Source organism: Mus caroli, chromosome 7 (assembly GCF_900094665.2).
Source record: "Mus caroli chromosome 7, CAROLI_EIJ_v1.1, whole genome shotgun sequence".
In the NCBI taxonomy this organism is placed as follows: Eukaryota; Metazoa; Chordata; class Mammalia; order Rodentia; family Muridae; genus Mus; species Mus caroli.
The window spans coordinates 112,825,846-112,846,288 of NC_034576.1; the positions used below are offsets into that span (position 1 = coordinate 112,825,846).

General features: G+C 38.1%; 1 protein-coding gene across 5 annotated transcripts in view; it reads right to left on the reverse strand.

Moving 5' to 3' along the window:
* The window catches only part of Sbf2 (SET binding factor 2), a 355,852-nt gene that overhangs the window by 287,631 nt on the left and 47,778 nt on the right, over positions 1-20,443 (reverse strand). For 4 of the 5 annotated variants that reach the window (XM_029479589.1, XM_021166298.1, XM_029479590.1 and 1 more), the window contains exon 2: positions 13,771-13,859. In XM_029479589.1, the coding sequence (XP_029335449.1) occupies positions 13,771-13,859 (89 nt within the window). The remainder of the gene's footprint in view (positions 1-13,770; positions 13,860-20,443) is intronic. The other variant, XM_021166300.2, reaches the window with a different exon arrangement.

Below are 20,443 nucleotides of genomic sequence, written 5' to 3' on the forward strand. Positions count from 1 at the left end.
ATCTCATATCTTGGGTATCCTAAGTTTTGGGCTAATATCCACTTATCAGTGAATACATATTGTGTGAGTTCTTTTGTGATTGTGTTACTTCACTCAATATGTTTTTAAATGTTAACAAATTCAGATAAATTGAAATATGTATTATTTCTCATCATAATGTAATAAAACTTAAAAAAAAGAAAAAAGAAAAGAAACAAGTTCCCCCAAAAAGAAACAGAACAAGTCCCACTCCTACTAACCATGAAGCTATTTTCACCTGAAACCTGCAGGCAAAGGGAAAATTAGTTTTCACCAATAGAGTATCATTGAACATATCAATCACACTCCAGGGGCAGCCCCATGACTAGGAGTAGTTGGCCAACACAAAACAAACTCAATGGCCTTTTGGAGGTTGCTTTTTGCTACCTTGACTTTTTCCGGGGGTCTTATTGGGTTTTTGTTTTGATTCTCATCTATCTCTCTCTCTTTGTCTCTCAGGTGAAAGGGAAGGTGGGTGGAATCTGGGAGGAATTAGAGGAAGGGAAAATATGATCAAAATACATTATATAAAAATGTTTAATTAAAAAACATATAAAGACTTTAAGAACCCAGAATTCCAACTCATTTTGATTATCAGAGCTCAGAAATATGTGGAAAAGCCATCAATGTCCAGTGAAATTCAAATAATGGAAACCACACTTGATTAAAAAATGAATAGCATTAACCACTCAGATTTTTTGACAGGTTATTTCTGGTTCTAAACTAAGTACATAGCTCTAAACTGAAGGAAATACTAAGGTTGTACTACCCTTAGTGAAGTCTTTCAGTCAGTTATAATCTCAATTGTAAAATCTAACTTGTTTATTTAGAGCCCTATTGGTGCCATAATTCCCCAGTCCACAAACCCTATGGATAGCGTTTGTAAATGAGGTCTATCTTGGAAAATAAAACTAACTTGGAACCACCAACTCTGTAAATATCTCATTGGTCTTCAAAATTTAATAATAAAATGCTTTCCCACTACTGTTCTTATTATTATTTATTATTTTATGTGTATGGGTGTACTATCTAAATGTATGTCTATGTATTATGTACCTATCTGGTGCCCACAGAATCTGGAAGAGGGTGTCAGATGCTCAGAAACTAAAGTTCCGGTAGCTGTGAGCCACCATGTGGTACTAGGGACCAAACTCGGTCCTCTGAAGAGTAAGCAGCCACTTGGGAGGCAGAGGCAGGTGAATTTCTGAGTTCAAGGCCAGCCTGGTCTACAAAGTGAGTCCCAGGACAGCCAAGGCTACACTGAGAAACCCTGTCTCGAAAAAAAAAAAAAAAAAAAAAAAAAAAAAAAGAAGAAGAATTTAAGATTAGTTTTGCTTTTAACAAAAGTAATTAAAAGTCAGCTTGCTCCATCTATTAGTGAGTGTCCAACACACATAGGCCAACCTCAGCAATGTGTGTATGCTGGGCACATGGAAAATATTTTACTTTTAATGAGGTCAAAAGATCACAGTTTTATTATCTTAGCAACTAGCAAATAGCTATATGGCACAGGGACAAGCTATTAAATCTCTCTAGATTTCAATGGATAATACTTAGAATAAACAGAAATTAATTTCACATTTAATTGTCCTAAAAGTGTCTATGTTCTCCTTGGCTTTCCAAATATTGACTTTATATAAATTTCTCACTTTTGACATGATATATCTAAATTCCCATATATGGCCCAGATTATAGATAGTCTTAAACAAACTTAGATTACCTTTAAGCTAGTCACAATTACCCATCCAAGGGCATAAACTCTACCAAGGCCTATTTATGTTCATGATTAATATATAAGATACATGCCTCTTTGTAGCTTACATTATTTCTAAGGTCTCAGAAAGTATCCCTGTTACTCCCATCACTGGCACATTACAATGCAATGCAAAACTAAACATGAAGTAAATATACAGAGAAATACTTCCTGATTAAGATGCATTATGAAGCCCAGCAGGGTGGTACACATCTGCAATCCCACCACTGAGCAAGCTGAAGCAGGAAGACTTCAAACTAAGGCCTGTCTAGAACGCAAAGCAAAATTTTATTGAATGGAAAGAAAGTAAGGGGGAGGAGAAGGGAAGGAAGGAAATTTCAAGTCTTTTCTTGAAAAAAATGAAAAGTAATGATCATTAATTGATAATCATTGTAACTGATATAGCCATATCACTGATAAATTTATAACTGACTCATAAATTTTAAGTTCTCAAAAACAAAAAATTGTTCCAATAAATGTACATATGTGTTTCTCCTGCCACTTTAGTGATCCTCCCTATAAAATCTTGTATATCGAGATCACTGACTTTTCACAGACACATAGGTGTCACCACTAGAGGCCACCAAATACTTCTTTTTCTTAAACCAACACATTTGTAAGTCATTCTAAGTCCTTAAATTAGTTCACATTATATTACTATGAACTGTAATACCCAATAACTAAAAATGGCACACATGAATCTCTAAATAACAGTACAAACCCCAACAAATAAGGAAGCATGTTTCACACGGTGCACAGGATGTCAGTATACAAATATCACTAGGTAGATGCCTTTGGAAATAGTATATGTGAACTAGAGAGCTCAGACTATCTCTGAATAGTGTCTCCTGTAAGCAAGTGATTGCTATCTATGTGTATATACATGAACACATTATAATTGATATGTAAACTACCAGAGTCCTTTGTTTCATATTGTAAGGTATTTCACATATGTTTTTAATGTCTAAGTTGCCACCATCTACAATAGTGATACACACAAAATCCCAGATTGCAGAAGATCCAGTATTGGGCAGATGATATTAAGTTCCTTAGAAAACTCAGCTCTAAGTTCTTAGTGGGCTGCTGATCAAGTGTTCTGAGTCCACCTACTTTTGATACCCTCCTGCTCACTAAAAGTAGATGACCAACTACAGAAGGTCCAATTAGCCTCCAAAGAACTTACGGGACCAAGAGAAACTTACAAAACAAAATAAGGCTTCATCTTATCTGATTAACCACCATTCTGTATATAATATTTTCAAAAGTTTTCAAATACACCAGAGAAACAGCATTGTCATGTCTTAGATGTACTTTTTAAAATCCTGACCTAATTTTAGAAGGTCATAAAATGCTTATAGTTTTATTTTTAAAGTTATAACTTTGGCTTTTACACTGAGTCTATAATGGGTTATAAATCTATTTCTCTATACAGTTTAAAAGCAGATCAAGATCACTTGTTCAGATGGATACTCAGTTGTACTCCTGTTTATCTATCCTGTCTCCTCCACAACCACATCACTCCTGGAAACCGTGGAAACTGATTTGCGCTGTTCCCTGATCTATTAACACACGTCTATCTCCAAGCCATTGCCAAACCCTGTTGACTATGAAGCTTTATTGTGTATCTTGAAACAAGGTAGTATAAACACAGGTTTGTTCTCTCAAAACAGTTACAAACTGTCTTGCCCGTCTGCCATACTGTCTGAAGACACACGTCTCCAGTGCCTTACACTGTGTTAGACACTATCTTAGGTCTATACATAAACTCTACATCACACACTTTTAAAAGTAACTAGTAAAACATGGAACATGAAACCAACCATCTAACCCATTTTTACAGGTACAGTTTTGTAGTGGTGGCACATACACATTACTGGACAGCAATTTCTACAACTCTTTTCAATCTTGCAATGCTGAAAATCTCTGACTGAAAACAATTTACTTTTTCTTTTCATCTTTTCCTACCCATGGAAACCTTCATTTTACTTACTGTTTGTATAAATTTGGCTACTCTAAATGCCACCTATAAATGGAAATTATATAGTATTTGTCTTTTAGTGACTCACTTGTTTCCCACTGCACAATGTTTTCAGGGTCCACTGATGCTTTTATCAAACTTTCATATTTGTGACTGAATAATATTCCACTGTCCTACTAAGTGTTCATTTATCCATCTGCCTCTGGACACTTTTGTGCTCCTTTCACTTTGGGGATACTGTGAGCACCACTGTTACGGGACTTATAAGTACAAACATCTGATTCCTTGGTTTCAGTTCTTTTGAACACACCCAGAAATGGAACTGCTGGCTCACAAAGTGATCTCACTTTACTGAAGAGCTGCTAAACTGTTCCCACAATGGTGGCATTGTCTAACATTCCCACCAACAGTGCACCAGATTTCAATTTCCCCCAAGCTGACATTTCTTTTTTATTTCTTATTTGTTTGTTTGTTTGTTTATTGGTTTTTTGAGACAAGGTTTCTCTGTATAGCCCTGGCTATCCTGGAACTCACTTTGTAGACCAAGCTGGCCTCGAACTTAGAAATCCACCTGCTTCTGCCTCCCAAGTGCTGGGATTAAAGGCGTGCGCCACCTCGCCTGCCCAGCTGGCATTTCTAATTTTTGAAGTTTTGACAGTAGCCATGGGGGCTGGAAAGATGGCTCAGTTAAGAGTGCTCTTTCAAAGACGAGTTCAGTTCCTAGCACAATTGCCTATAATTCCAGCTCCAGGAGATCTAACAACTCTAACCTCCAAGTGTTAGAGTTGCACTCATGTATACATAGCCATACACAAACACACACACAGACATTGAAACATCATCATTGTCAATAGTAATAATAATAATAATTTTAATGGTAGGCATGGCTACTACATACAATGGTTTTTATTTCATTTCACTAATGAAATAGTAAATCTTGTCCTAGATTTGTAGCCCTCTATAGATTTTATGCCATAGTTTCTTCTTCATAACAGTGGTGTTATAATCTGACAATTAACAGTTGGCAATCCTAATTAAACAAGTCTCTACTAATGGATTTGTGTAATTTCCAATCTTTACCATGAATGACACACACACACACATATATATGTACAACTGTGTATACAAGTAGCCATAATCTATTTGTTCAGAATAGTCCCAGTTCAAGCATTCCTCCCAATTCCACTTACTCTCGGAAAACATTCCGGTTTAATTAAAAAACATTCCAGTTTAATTAAATAATTACTCTAATTTTAGTTTTAAAATTAGGGAAAGGTGCTTTAAGTAAAATTAGGCAGGAGTTACCTTTGATTCACATTTTCAGACTATTATCAGAACTCATCTGCACTGGAAACCTACTACTAGCGAGACTAAAATATGAATGAACTCTCACTGAGACATGTAACCAATATGACTGGGTTTCGGGTATGGTGACATGCAGAAAGGAGAAAAGCACAACTAGGAATCAAGCATACAGGACTCGCAGAGCGAAGATGACACGTCAATGGAGCTAAGAGTAAGAAAATACACAGCCGCGCAGAGTGGATATATCTAGAATCCCAACACTTGGGATAGTGGCAAGAGGATCAGGAGTGTAACGTTATCCTTAGCTATGGGGCAACTTTGAGGCCAATTTGTGTTACATGAGCCTCTTTCAAAACACATAGAAAAAGAAAACTCAAACAGACTATATGTAATAGGATGAAGACTGTACTATGCTTTCTCTGATGTCCAACGTGTGTTTACCAATACCAATTCTGACACCAATAATGTACCCAATCATTTAACTTAATACTTTATTATCCAGAGTTAGCACAGACTCAAAAGTCAAGGGCTCGGGCCCAAAAGACCCATTTTAAAGGCCAGCCACAAACAGGGCATCAAGGCTACCCTCACATCTACCCACAAATTCAAGGTCCTGCAATACACTGCCTCACACTTAATAATCTGTTGGGGTAATTCACAGAACTCATAAAAATAGTTTGAATACATTTAATGGTTTATTATACAAAATATAACTCAAGAGCCTCATACCACAAGGACTAAATTAAATTAGTTCAAAGCATATATCTAGGTTTTATCTGTTATCCTTTACTACAGCTAAAGGTATGACTGACTTCTGACCAAAAGAATAAGTGATAGATACACTGCCTTCGGGTATAACCCTGAGCCCACCCTTACCCCATGCTTTCTTTTAGACTCCCATGAGATGAACTGTTGATGGCCAAAATGACCCAAGAACTTCATTCTGAAAATGGAAAAATCTGTTCCTAGCTATCCTGTTATTATCCCTAATATATGTAAAAGGAAAAAAAATCACCATGGCAAGCCATTACAATGTCCAGATTTTACTTTTAGGTCAGACTCTGGTCACAGAGTTCAGATCAATGGAAAAGTAAAGAAAAGAACTGAGAGTGTCCAAGTGCAGAATGGCCACAAAGATGAAATGATGGCAACTGCGTGAGAGACTCAGCGACGTGGTCCCACAACAAATGAGAAGGCTGATTAAAAACAACACGAAGTGATAGTGGGCCCGGCCTATGTAGTTCTGCATCTTTCTCAGCAACTACTCTACGGCTTCAAAGCATCAGGTTCAGTTGGATCCAACATGACAACAAAGCTCTGCCAAAAGGAGGTCTGAGAGCAATACTGAAACAGCTGACAACAGGAAAAGATATCCTCTGGCACAAATGATTAACAGTACTCCTTAAGCAGAACTGAGAAGAACTGAAATTCTAGTACAGGATAAGCAAATGGCTTTAGAAATCTGTAGACATGGGAGACGCTGATCACAAAGAGGGGTTATAATCTTTTCTTAAGAGATTCTTACAGAAAGGATGAACTACCTAGATGCACCACCTAGACATCATTAGGTTCCCTGTCATGTTTTTTATTACTTCAAAGAAAAAAGGGGAGTGGAAAACAAAACAAAATGAGCTACTACCACTTCTTCCTACCCGCTTACACTCCATATGTATTTGCCGTAAACTCTTAAATTATTTCTGTAGGCCTTTTACATGTCTTAACATGCCTTTTACATGTTAAGACATGTAAAAGGAAGCCATGTCTTCCTCTTTCTGCACCTGATTCTAAACAAATCAAGTATCCTGTCCTGCTACACATAGTTCACATCAAAATCTGAACCACTTCTGACATCACATTTATCACCCAACATCCACCCTTAACACACATGGTTTACATGAAACCAGACTGTATTTTATAATTCTTTAAAGTTGTTTCCTGTATTTTTCAAATCTCCTTTCAGTCATATTATCCACCTATTTTTATTCTAAATAATGATTTGCACAGCTAGCTCTTTATACCTACAAGCAAGAACCTACATATGTTTGCCTACTACACTATATTTTCTTTGATGAAGAAGTTATAACTCCAAATCTTGGTAAACTCTAACTCCGAGATACTGTAAGGTCTCATTCTTCCATCATGCTTATTTCTTCACAAGAAGAAGAGAACATTAAAATTGGCTTATATTCCTTTTTATATTCCCTGGCCAACAACATCAATACTCAGATATTCACTCAGAATTTACTTGCTCTTCTGCCCTCCAGGAGCATTGCACACTGATTACTTCTATGTTACAGCTGCAGAATGTTGAATATGGATTTTATTTCTCTCTTTCTCCAGTGTATACTTATAGAACACAAAATTTATATTAGTCAAATCACTGGGGAATAATTTTAATAACTGAATTAATTTCTCCAAAGGTTCAAATTTAGAAATTTTGGTTGCTTACTTTTCAAGCCACAATTTTTCAAACCCTTTACTCCTCAAAGAAAATGAGATACACTACAATACCGAGTAAAAGTTTCTGTAACTATTATAGTGAATTTTCTGAATTACAATATAAAAAGATTCAATTCACAAGCAAGGCATCTTAAAAGGGAGCTAGTGCCAAAACAATGCTATTTTTCTGATGCTCAAGACCCAGCCAATAAAAATATTTGTCCCTATAATTTTAAATAGATTGTTAGCCATAGAATTCCTCTGAAAAAACAATTCTCTAATGTTCTTTGAAATACAGTCACTAAATTTAACTTTCAACTTTATTTATATGACCGTCTGTGGCTTTGTGCATACCTAAAAAGCACAAGAAAAGACAAAAATATCCCAGAAGTGGAAAAGCAGTTATTATGTTCGGTTTAGCTTATTTTCATATTTTTTATTTTTAAATCTATCCAAATTAAAACTCATCATCTCTACACAGAAGACAAATTCTTTATGAAAAAAAAAAATGGAAAGAATAAATTCAGCATCCTCTACATTGGAAATTTAATTAATAGTGAGTAAATGTGTAAAACCCTTTGGGAATTATGAAAGTTTAGCATTCAGGTTGAACATGCAATCTTTCATTTAGAATTTAAATACATCATGTATGTGCTACATGAGAAGTAGAGATAGCAACAAAAAAATTAAATAATGTGCTCTGATCCTATATTTGTCCTTAAATAAGGTAAGAAGCTGGTATCTATTCAATAGCAAGAGCTATGTTTTGGATATAATCCAGCTGTCTCCCAAGGGCTCACTGTGAGTAAGACCTTGTCTGGAAGGCAGTAGTAAGACTTTCACAGTAGGGCAGAACAGTGTTTATAAAGGTCAATGGAGGGAAGATGTATTTCCCAGAAGACTCCCTTGTAGTTCTTATGAAGGAGTTGTTATAAAAAACAGATTGCCCAGTATCTCTGATTCCCTCTGTGCCTACTGCTCGCTCCTGCATGTATGTCCACCACAGCACTTCACACTACTCTGTTTGGACTTTCAATTTCCAAAGCTATGAGTTAAATAAACCTCCTTTTCTTCTTCAACATTATCTTTCTTTCAGATCCAGCATTTCCACTAGAACACAAATACAACCATAGTTTAAAAATGTCACTTCCAAAACACTATGCCTTGACTGAAACTAATTAACAAGACTGGCATTAAATACTAGCTTTGTTGCATCCTACCTGATAGACTTTGTTGAAATGATGTAAACTTCCTAAGCCTCATCTTACTAATTTGTAAATTAATACACTAGCACCAATCATCTAGTTTTCATGAGTTCCCCAAGAATTTATAACTGCTAGATAGTAACCTTAAAGCTACATGCTCAATGTCACTCTAACTTAGAAATGCTATGAAGGTTTTTTTCATATGTATCATCAGGAAAGGGACTATCACCCTGGACAAACAAACTTAGAAACTGAGATAGACTACTTTTGACATATATCTTTCTTTTTACTATTAAGAGTTACAATCATACAGTATATCAGTTACACAAGTTTGTGAAATTTAACTTTTATTCACCTGAAGTTATTGTCATCTCCAAAGCTTACTGCCTCAGTCTGCCAACCTAGGCCTAGTCTTGGAACCTTCCTGCCTCTGTACAATCTAGGCCTAGAATGTTTTCAGCCTCTGAGACTTACTGCTGAATAAGTTCACCCTTTCTAATTCTTTCTGAGCTCTGACTGGCTGGTTCAACTCGGGTGTTCTGGCTCAAACTCTACAAACTTAAAAATGATTCAATCTAACTTCTCTCAGATTCTGCTGAATCATTCACATTAACTCTAGCAATCTGTTCTAATCTTCTGGTTCCTTCTCATTCTGTCTTCACCTGTGTCTAGCTTGTTTTCTCTCTGCAATCTGTCTCTGTACGATTGTCCCAGTAAAGCTGCCACCTCCTTTCTTTCTGCACTACTCTGAAGTAGACTCTCTTTCCTGTCTCTTCTCCTGGAAGTTTGGAATATCCTATTCTGTCAAAATTTTCTCTGATTTGTCACTTTGCCTGCCACTCAATTAGACATCACTTTCAAACATGGGAGCTTCCTCCTACAAACTAACTTTACCTTCATTGTTGGGAATTAAAGGTATATACTATGGGTGTGTCTCTATTCCAACCAGAGGGATTAAAGGTATGTGCTAAGGGCAGAGTCACACCACAATTAGAAACAGGGTTTTCCAGTAAATAACACAATTTCAGGGTTCACAATGAGATCAAATATTCTGCAACACAAGTTACTGCTGTTCATGTACAGAATCATATATCTAATTTATGCAAGGATAGCATAAGACAATAATTAATAATAGTTCAACACTTTTATCAAAGATTAACAGAAGTTTATTCAGTTTTTAAAATGAGCTTCAATATTTGTAAGTTAAATTTACTTTGTAAGTACAGACACTAACAAATCAAAGTTACTCTTAAGTATAAAAAAAAATGTTAAAGAATAAGAAACCAGTGGGGTTGTGGGGATGGCTCAGTGGGTAAAAGTGCATGCCATGTGAACCTGATGATCTGAATTTGATCCCTAGCACCTAGATAAAAAGCCAGATGTGGTAGCACACACTTACAATTACAGCACAATTTACTATGACTGTGAACTGGAGACTGAGATAGGAGAAATGGCAGGAAGGTCAAGGGCTAAAAAGCTTGGAGTATGCAGGGCTGCAGCCACAAGAAGGGAAACCCTGCCTCCAGATCAGGGTAGGCGAGAACTTCCTCCTGAAAAGTTGCCCTCTGACCTCCACATGAGCACTGAGGCACACACGTGCAACACACTAAACATTCCTAAAGTATTAGCTGCTCTCCAAAGTTCTGAAATGCTATGGCAGGACTCAGCCAAGAAGTCACATAGAAAGGTCTTGGGTGGTGACTTCTGTTTACCTGTAGTGTGGACCTCCATTCCACTAAATCAGTAGTATACACCTCCATCTGCCATTGTACTGACATTTCAACACAGAACTGTGCTTTTCTTTGGGTTTCTCTCCCTCCCTCCCTCCCTCCCTCACCCTCCCTCTCTGTCTGTCTGTCTGTCTGTCTGTCTCTCTCTCTCTCTCTCTCTCTCTCACACACACACATACATACACACACATACACACACACACACACAATACATTTACTAAATAGTAAAATCAGTTTGTCTCTCCCTTACTGCTAGAAAAAAATACCAGATGTATCACATATTTATCTGTCCCCTTGATTTATAAAATATAAAAGTATCCTTTCTTGGTCCTAGAAAACTCTCTACCCCAATCCACAATCTCTTTGGCCTACCAATATATGTTGCTCTAGAAACTTGTGAAGGTTTCATCATTCATACTACAAAAAGGCAGCAATCTATACACATATTTTCATGTGAACAAAGACAAAAATTCAAAGGAAATTTATCAAGACCCCAAAATTTCCCCTTTTAGTCAACACTAAAAGGCATGCTGAAACAGTCTAAAACATTTGTGGTACAAATGCCTGCTTATTCAGATAGTAAGCCCACTTGAGGAAGCACATGGGACAGAAGAGGAAGAAATGCAAGGGGCACTCCAAGAAGTTACTTTCCTTGGTCACTCACATCCTTCCCCATCTTCAAAGCCAAAATTTAAACCTCTCCTTTCTACCCACTACAAAAGCACCGTCCTTCATTATAGGGTGAGCTTAAAAGTCCTCATTACCTCAGCTGCAGTAAGAAAACAACATTTGCAACCTGTTTTATTCCTAATGGACATTTCTAAACCATGCTAATGAGGAGAGAATCAATTCAGGGACTAGAGAGAGAACAGTGGTTACGGAGCACTGGCTCCTTTTGCAAAGGACCTAAGTACAACTCCTAGCACCCACGTGGTGATTCAATTACAACTGAATTCAGTTACAATCCTCTGTAACTCCAGTTCCAGGTAATATGATGCCCTCTCTCAGTTTTCCTAAGTACCAGGAATGCATATGGTGCATATACATACAGGCAGGCAAAACACTTATACATATAAAATAAAAATATGAAAAAATAACTATTTTTCCTCTGAAAGAGGTGCTAAGATATATGAAACAAACAGCAATTATAAACAATGAAAACAACTATGTAGGCTGGGTGTGAGGGTGTGGGGCTGTGGGTGTAGGGGAATGGGGATGGAGGGGTAGAGAGCCCACGTCCAGCCAGAGTTCCTGTGCTCTGGGCAGGAGGATGCGGGAGGACTGGCAGACACTTTCCACGAGACCCCGGGTAGGCATCTGGCTATGTGAAGCCACTGACCCCACATGGCAGGGGTGTGGACAAGGGACAGCTCCTGGTACCAGGTTCTCAGTCTCTGGCATTCCACGATGGATATGTCAGAGGAGCTGAGAACAGAATAGAGGCCCCTGGACAACACCCAGCCCAGAGGGGAAAGGAAGAGAGGTCAGGGGGAGAAGGGGAGCTGGATGGTTCCCACACAGGTGAGCGTCCTTAGTCTGGTCTGAGGCTGGAGCACAGGAAGGCCTTCTGATGGGAGGTTAGAAGCAGCTCGTTAGAAGAAAGCCTATCCCATCGTCCAAACACAGAGGGCCTTGATGAACAGAGACGGTCTATGGTTTTAGGGCTTTATTGTAGAAAGGCAGGGGAAAGTTAGAAAGAGAGAGAGAGAGAGAGAGAGAGAGAGAGAGAGAGAGAGACCAGCCATGGCCAAGAGGAGAGAAGAGGGAAGGGAAAGAGTGAAAGAGAGAAATAAAGGTGAAGGCTTAGAGAGGTAAAAGCTTAGAGAGAGAGTAAGAAAAGTAAAAGCTTAAGAGAGTGAGGATGGGCCAAGCAGCCCCTCTTATAAGTGGGCTTGTTATCTTGCTGTTGCTAGGTAACTGTGAGGAGGAGTCTAGCCAGAAGGCCAGAAGCCTTTTTCCTATTTTTCCTATTTCATCTCTATAATAGGACTATGATATAAGCATATCTATTAACCCCATTTCACAGATGAAGAATCTGAGGTTAAAAAAATTAACTAGTCAAAAGTCATACCATGCAGGTAGGCCTTAAGCTCAGGCTTATGTTCAAGAGTCTGTATTCTTGACTACCATATCATTTAAAGAATGGTGTGTGTGTGTGTGTGTGTGTGTGTGTGTGTGACTTTACCTTTTGAGACATATTCTTTACCCGGAAGACCTGCCTATGCTGGAACTGTCCATGTAAATCAGTCTGGCCTCAAACTCACAGTGATTCACCTGCCTCTCCTTCATGAGTTCTAGGATTGAAAGAGTGTGACGATTTGAATATGCTTGGCCCAAGGAAAGTAGCACTATTTCAAGGTGTGGTCTTGTTAGAGTAGGTGTGACACTGTGGGGGAGGGCTCTGAAGCTTAAGCTCTGCCCACTGTGAATGAGAGTCCCCCTCCAGGCTGCTTTTCTGTCAAGACATAGAACTCTCAGCTCCTTCTCTAGCACAATGTTTGCCTGGATGCTGCCATGCTTCCCACCATGATTATAATGGACTGAACTGAAACTATAAGCCAGTCCCAATTAAATGTTATCCTTTATCAAAGTTGTCTTGGTCAAGGTGCCTCATCACAGCAGTAAACTAAGACAAACAGTAAGGTGGAAAGTTGAAAAGCAAAGATACTTTTCTGGTTGAAGCAAAAGTTACTGTACTAAGGTTTCTCTTAAAGAATCAGAGGACCGGGGGCTGGAGAGATGGCTCAGCGGTTAAGAGCATCGACTGCTCTTCTGAAGGTCGTGAGTTCAAATCCCAGCAACCACATGGTGGCTCACAACCATCCGTAATGAGATCTGATGCCCTCTTCTGTGGTGTCTGAAAACAACTACAATGTGCTTACATATAATAAATAAATAAATCTTAAAAAAAAGAATCAGAGGACCTGGAGAGATCACTCAGCAGTTCAGTAGAGCATCCACATGGTAGATCACACTAGCCATAACTCCAGTTTCAAGGGATCTTCTACCTTCTTCTGACTTCTGTGGGCACCAGGCACACATGTGGTACCCATACACACATGCAGGCAAAACACACACAACAAAACAAAAATCTTTTAAAAACCCAACATTTTTAAAGAGTAAGAGGACTTGTGCTTTTGGATACATCAGGATCACTAATCTGTAATGCCGGCAAGCACACTGAATGGGGAAAAGAACAGCATAGCAGACAGTCCATAATTCATGCAATAAATTATTCCTAACAATAGAATGAAATAAAATTATTACATAGGAAAAATATTATAGTAAAAGCTAAAAAGTAGCAATTAAAAAAAAGACATCAGGATAAAGGCACCAACTTACCAATTCAATTCCCTGTGGGAAAGGCGTGTCATCCCAGTCCTGCTGTGGGAATCTCTGAATTATTTTCCCCAGACCTTCTCCTGGCCCTGCTGAGAGAGAGAGAGCAAAATGAATCACTTATTAGATATATAAAACCTGAGTGAATACTTAGTATACTACTACTTTTTCCAAAAGACTTGAGTAAATTGACAGAGTAAATATTTCAAGTTTTAAGAAAAATAGATGTGTGCTTCTAAACATAATACTTGAAATAGCAGACAACCCCGAAACTAGCATGGACTGTCAGAGAAGCGCTGACACATGAAAAGCTAGGCATTTACATATCATGGTGGCCACCTATGTCCCAACAAAAGTAGTTTTAAATGATAAATGGAAAGGTACTGTTAGCACCAAATTTCAACTATTGGTTAGAAGCACATGTTCATTTTTTAGTCTAGCCTGAAACCTTACCACAGTCTAGGCAGAGCTTCTCAGTACAGTACAGTGACATCTTGGGCGGGGTAATTTGGTGTGTGAGGTAAGAAGAGTGCCACCTGGAGTACTGTGGTATGTTTAGCAGCACCCTCAGCTCCAATTCACTGGAACAAGCACTCACCATCTCCCCAGGAACAAGGAAATCGTTACAACCAAGAATGGAATGTTTCCAGACATTGCCAAATATCTCAAGGTTAAAACCACAATCTATAAATCAGTTGTTATAAAATTAGCCTGTGACATCAAAGAAATGAACTTTAGGGATATAATCTATAAGACAACTGGAGATTAAAATCCATGCTAGATCTAAGTTGATTTTTATATCCTCCCCCAAAGTCCTGGGTGATTGAACCTGGTTGCCTCTCACATACCAGTCAAATACTATCCCACTGACCCATATCCCTAAACCCTGCTTTTCAATCCCCAGCATTGGAATAATTAGCTGGTTAATTAATATGAATTTGTTTTAATTATGTACAGTTTGAAAGAGAAAAGTTCCTCCTTGATAGAGTGTGACTTTCAAAATCTCTCCAAAAGCAACATATCATTTACTGATTTCATAATATATAGTGTTTCAATAACATGCTGGCTTAGTCTGACATGCTGACACAGATATTAATGCACATGAAAATGTGAACTATGAGTGTTAAGACTTGTTATTATTTGAAGACAAAAATTTGGTTAGAAAATATAAAATCACAGTGGGTAAATCTTTTATGATAAGCAAAATATACAAAGAAGCCAAGTAAGTAGTAAATGCCTTCAACTGCAGCATTGCTGAAATGGAAGCAGGAAGAATACAAATTCAAGGCTAACCAGAACTACACAAAGAACTTTGCTGCCCCCCCCCCAAGAAAGAGCTGTAATGACTTGCTTTCCAAGTATCAAATGTGTAAATTGTGCTGTCATTAGTGACATTTGAAGAACGTAAGAATTCACCTTTAAAAAGTAAATAAATACCTTCTGATTTGTTTGATTTGTGAGTTCTTCTGAATGTTTAAACTTACTAACCAAGTGTAAATTTAAGTTGTGATAACCATCACATGGGTAGTGTTGATTGTATTGAAAAATGCTGACATGCCATTTTTTATAGAGAAGGGAAGATTGATTGACAGATTTTATGTCCACAAGAGAAGTAGGTCATGTCAATTAAAGTAACTGCAGAAGTTACTCTTATTTTGACTACCTATTAAATGAGTCAGGATAACAAGACAGAGAAAGGGAAAAATTCCTCAAGAGAAGACTACCAACTCCTTCAGTGAAGCAGTGCTTAGCAGACAAATACTGTACCCACACAAAACGGAAAAGGGAGGAAGTTGTCATTTATCCAGGTCTCTGCTTTCCTTTCCAGTTCCTACTCTCCTAACCTAACAAAAAGTGCAAAACTATGACAACAAGGAGTCTGTATCTCTTTTAAAAGAACTGAGGGACAAGAAGCTCATAAAGACAATGGAATGTTTCAAATGGTCTTCTATGAAAAGACTACAACTGGATACAAGACAAACGAGCCAAACGAATTTAGAAGTGACACAATATGGCTCAGACAGACTGTTTTCTTTCTCTTACATTTGGTAAGCCTCTTTCATGGTAGAGCTGTGGGGATGTGTAGGCCAGCCACAAAGATTACCAAGTATCAGAAGATAAACCAAACAGCCCTCAACCCTTGGCAAAGTAGCCATTCTAGCCTTAACAAATTACCTTTAAGGTGCCAAACACACTACGGCTACTAAATACTACGGTGCTAATGGCTATGAGGAAGATGAACATCTTTAAAGAACTGAGCAATAAATACGGGTTAACTGGGTTGAAAAATTAATACTCTTCTCTCTCCTTCCCTCCCTCCATATACATATGGCTACCACCAACCAAAAGCATATAAGGGCTGGACCTAGGCCTCCACACATATGTAGCAGATGTGCAGCTTGGTCTTCATGTGGGTCCCCAAACAAATGGAGCAGTGGCTTGTGCCGACTCTGTTGCCTGCCTGTGGATCCTGCTCCCCTAACAGGGCTCTGGTGTCTGGCCTCAGTGGGTGAGGATGTGCCTCGTCCTACAGTGACTTGATGTGCCAGGACGGGCTGGTTCTCAGAGGTAAGGCAGAGGAGTGATAGGGGAGCCCTGAGAAGGGAGGCTGGGAAGGGGTGGGGGTTGCAATCAGGATGTAAAGCAAATAAATAAATTAATGGAAAAAGAAAAACTATATTTAGTATTCATTGATTTTACCACCTGATGTGAGTGCTTTCTATATGCTTGCAATGCATACATATTCTGCTTGATTACAAAATCTTAAACTGAGAAATGCTATTCTAATATATAATTCACAAAATTATATTCTTTTGTGATATAGTTATCTAAACAATTAAATCAGTGGTTATCTAAATACCTATAATATCCATCTGTCCACATCTACACAGGGCAGTAGTTGTGTTCAGTAACACAGTTTATACCGTTCATCTCTCATCCTGAGTAATCACTAACATGTAACTATGGTTACTGTTTCTTGTCTGTCTCACTTTATGAAAATGAGATCAATAATTTGAGCGGCTTTGCTCAGATACTACTCATAGTTTCTATAATGTATTAGGTACTTAGTAAGATATTTGTTGAATAAATTAATAGAATTATTATATGTGTAGGGTACCTATAAACTGTCAAGAAATGTATTACTAGAATTACCTGGATTTAAAAGATAGCTTATATAATCAAATTCCTATTCTAGCAATTTTTTAACAGAAGAAAACACCTTAAAGAAGATGTATAGCTAAAAAGATATATAAAAGGGAGTGGAGAGACAGGAGGAGTTGTGGGAAAGAAAGGAGTGGAAATTTTATAAACATGGGTTTCATGAACAATTTTTGGGGGCTAGGTGTATCACACCTTTAATCTTTGTTAGAGGCATAGGTAGGCAGATTTTTGTGAATTCAAAACTAGCCTAGTCTATACCACAAATTCCAGGCCAGCCAGGGCTACACAGCAAACCCCTGTTTTGTTGTTGTTCTGTTTAAATAAATAAGTAGAAAGAAAGAAAGAAAGAAAGAAAGAAAGAAAGAAAGAAAGAAAGAAAGAGGAAGGAAAGGAAAGGAAAGGAAAAAGGAAAAGGAAAAGGAAAAGGAAAGGATCTATTCAATAAAGCTCATATATGAGCTGGTGATGTAATTCAGGAGAGTGCTTGCTTAATATGTACAAGTAAGTCATTGGCTTCAATCTCCAGCACTAAAGAAAAGAAAAAAGAAAAACAAAACAAAACAAAACAAGACTTCAGGCAACTACAGGAGTTTACATGTGAAAGTAAAGGCAGAAGCAGTAGTCTACACAGAGGTTTGTCACGGGAGCAAACCAGACATGTAGGAAGAGAACAAATGCCATCAGAGACTGCCTAGCTCTCCAGGCTCTATCTCCTCCACTAACTTCTGGAAGCACAATGGCACCTCACAGCAAACAGCTAAGCTCTACTTAATATACTCCTCCATTCCTTAACACAGTATGGGTCTGGATTTTTGTCATTGGAGTACAAACCAAACCACACACTAAGAGGCACCTTGCTTGATCAAACTCTCTCAATCTGTTAATCTGGGAACAACTAAATAAAATGATGATCTCTTTAAGAAAATCATAAAAAGAAAGGTGAGAAATACATGATAACTTTGTTCAAATAGTTGATATAGAGAAGATATACTGGGGAAGAACCAAGGCAAAGTGTATGTTTTTGAGTTAATACAAAGAAAGGACAAAGTTCAAATATCCAGCATCCATATAAAAATCCAAATCAGTCGATGCCTGTAATTCTAGCACTGGAAAGGTAAAAACAGAGGACATCCTTGGAGCTTCCTGACTAACCTTAACTGGTAACATTAAGGTTGAGTAAGAGACTCGATCCAAAACAACACACACACACACACACACACACACACACACACACAGAGTGAAGGATAATTGAGATAATGCACGATGTGAACCTCTGACCTCCTTGTGTATGTGTACACACACACAACAGAATGAATTGCCACAGAAAGCAATTATCATAAATGGAGTTTCAGTAAAACTATCAGCTTTAGAGGCTGAAGCAATGACTCGGTGGTTAAGGAGCACTTACATTTCTTACAGAGGACCTGGGTTCAATTCCCATTACCCACATGACAATTTATCCCATCCAAAACAATGATTCAATGGATTCCTAATCAAACTTTCAGTAGGAGGCATGAGACATAGCTCAGTGGTGAATGCTTGTTTAGAATATGCAAGGACATAGATTCAATTGCCAGCATATATGAATGAAGTAATTAAATTGAAATAAACTTGTTTTTTACTGAGAAGGTGATTATAATATTTTATGAAATTGCAAAAGGTTTAAATAGTCAAAAATACTTTTAAAAACTACATCAGGACAATTACAAGACTTACTATAATGTTACTACAATAAAGATAATGTGGTATTGATATATATATATAATTAGAGGAGGGAGCTGTGGCAGAGATTCTTATCTATTCACCTTAGCAGTGGCCTTTTCTCAGTGATCATGCTGAGCCAGGACCTAATGGCAACCCTCTGAGGAGGGCCCATAGCTATTGCCTCCAATCATGAATGTTCAGCTGGTGAGCTGTTACCAGCCTGTGATGGTTAGTTCTAATTATCAACTTGGAAAAACCTAGCATCGGAGAGCCTCCATTTGAGCACGTCTGTCCGATTGTTTTGAGTGCAAGAACAACCCTAACTGTGGACAGCACCTTCTGGGGAGTGGCTCAGATAATAAGGATGAAAAGGGTAAGTTATTTTTTGCTGTCTCTTTTTTCTTTTGAGGTTTTTGTGTGTGCATGTGTGCATACCATGTGTGTGCAGGAGCCTGTGGAGTCCAGTGGAGAGCATCAGATCCCCTAGAGGCAGTTACAGGCAATTGTGAGACATGGACGTGAGATTCAAATTCCAGAAGAACAGCAAGCACTCCTGACCACTGAGGCATCTCTAGCTCAGGATTCTTGTTTCTTGTTTGCTCGTAACTCTTTCCGGAGAGTTCATTTAACCTGTACGTGTCGCCGCTGATTCCTCTGACAATATTAAAGTCAGCTGCTTCAAGCTCCCATTGTCGATTGAAGACAGTCTCTCTCCAGAAAGCCTTCAGACCATCACCAGATTGAGACTCCAGAGACACCCAGCCTCATAGACTGAGTAACTAGTGAATTCTCACACTTTCTGGTGTGAGACAGTGATGGTTAGACTACACTGACTGTATAGCGCAAGGCATCTAATAAATACTCTTTTAAATATATATATCCAATTGCATCTGTTCCTCTACAGAACCCCAACTAATACAGCTTTCATGTAAATGTGTATGCACAATCTGAGTGTGCTGTGCACACAAATAAAATGCATTTCGTGAGGAAGTGCAGAGTATGCGAGGTAAAGTACTGCCCTGTTCTTCATAAAGCTAACAAAATATTAAGAGAAAAAGATACTGAAAAGAAGAAACTACAAAGACAGGAATGGTATTTAGAAACCAGCAATCATGATTTTCAACCATAATTGATTGTCAATAATAATTGAGCCAAACATATTGAGTCCTCAAAAAAAAATGGGAGATAAAAATGCAGAGGCAACCAAGATGATGGATCAAGCAAATACTTTAAAAAGGAAGAGGAGCTATTACGGAAACCCTAAGTGATGATAAAAACAAGAAGTCACCAACAGGTAGGAATAGATTGTTTACAGATGCTACCAAGCTAAATCTTCACCCAGCTATTCCATATGATTAGAGAGCTACTATCTTCATCAAATTACAGAAGCCAAACACTACCATTTGATATTTTGATGGAGCCACTGAAATAAAACTCCAATTCATCCCAGCTACACACTCCTGGCCACTGGGAAGAAGAAACCTATGTTTTTCACTTTGCTTATAAACTAGGTTAAAGGTGAGACGCCAGTACAAAGCTGAAATAATTTCAAATGCATGCTGACCATGAAAATAGTGAGAATGAAAACATGAAGTGAGAGAATAAAGAAACAGAACTAAAGAAGAGCATTAAAAAGCTCAAGGGCAGGAAGCAGCAGATGGTGATCAGGAGGTCAGTATGGCTCCTTTCCAGGTGGCCTTCCTGATGGGAAAGCCTGGTAATTTTCTTGGAGGAATGCCTGGAATGGGAGAGAGCATGCTTACAATGGCAAGAATGCCTGGACTCAATGAAATTCTTTTTTTTTTTTTAA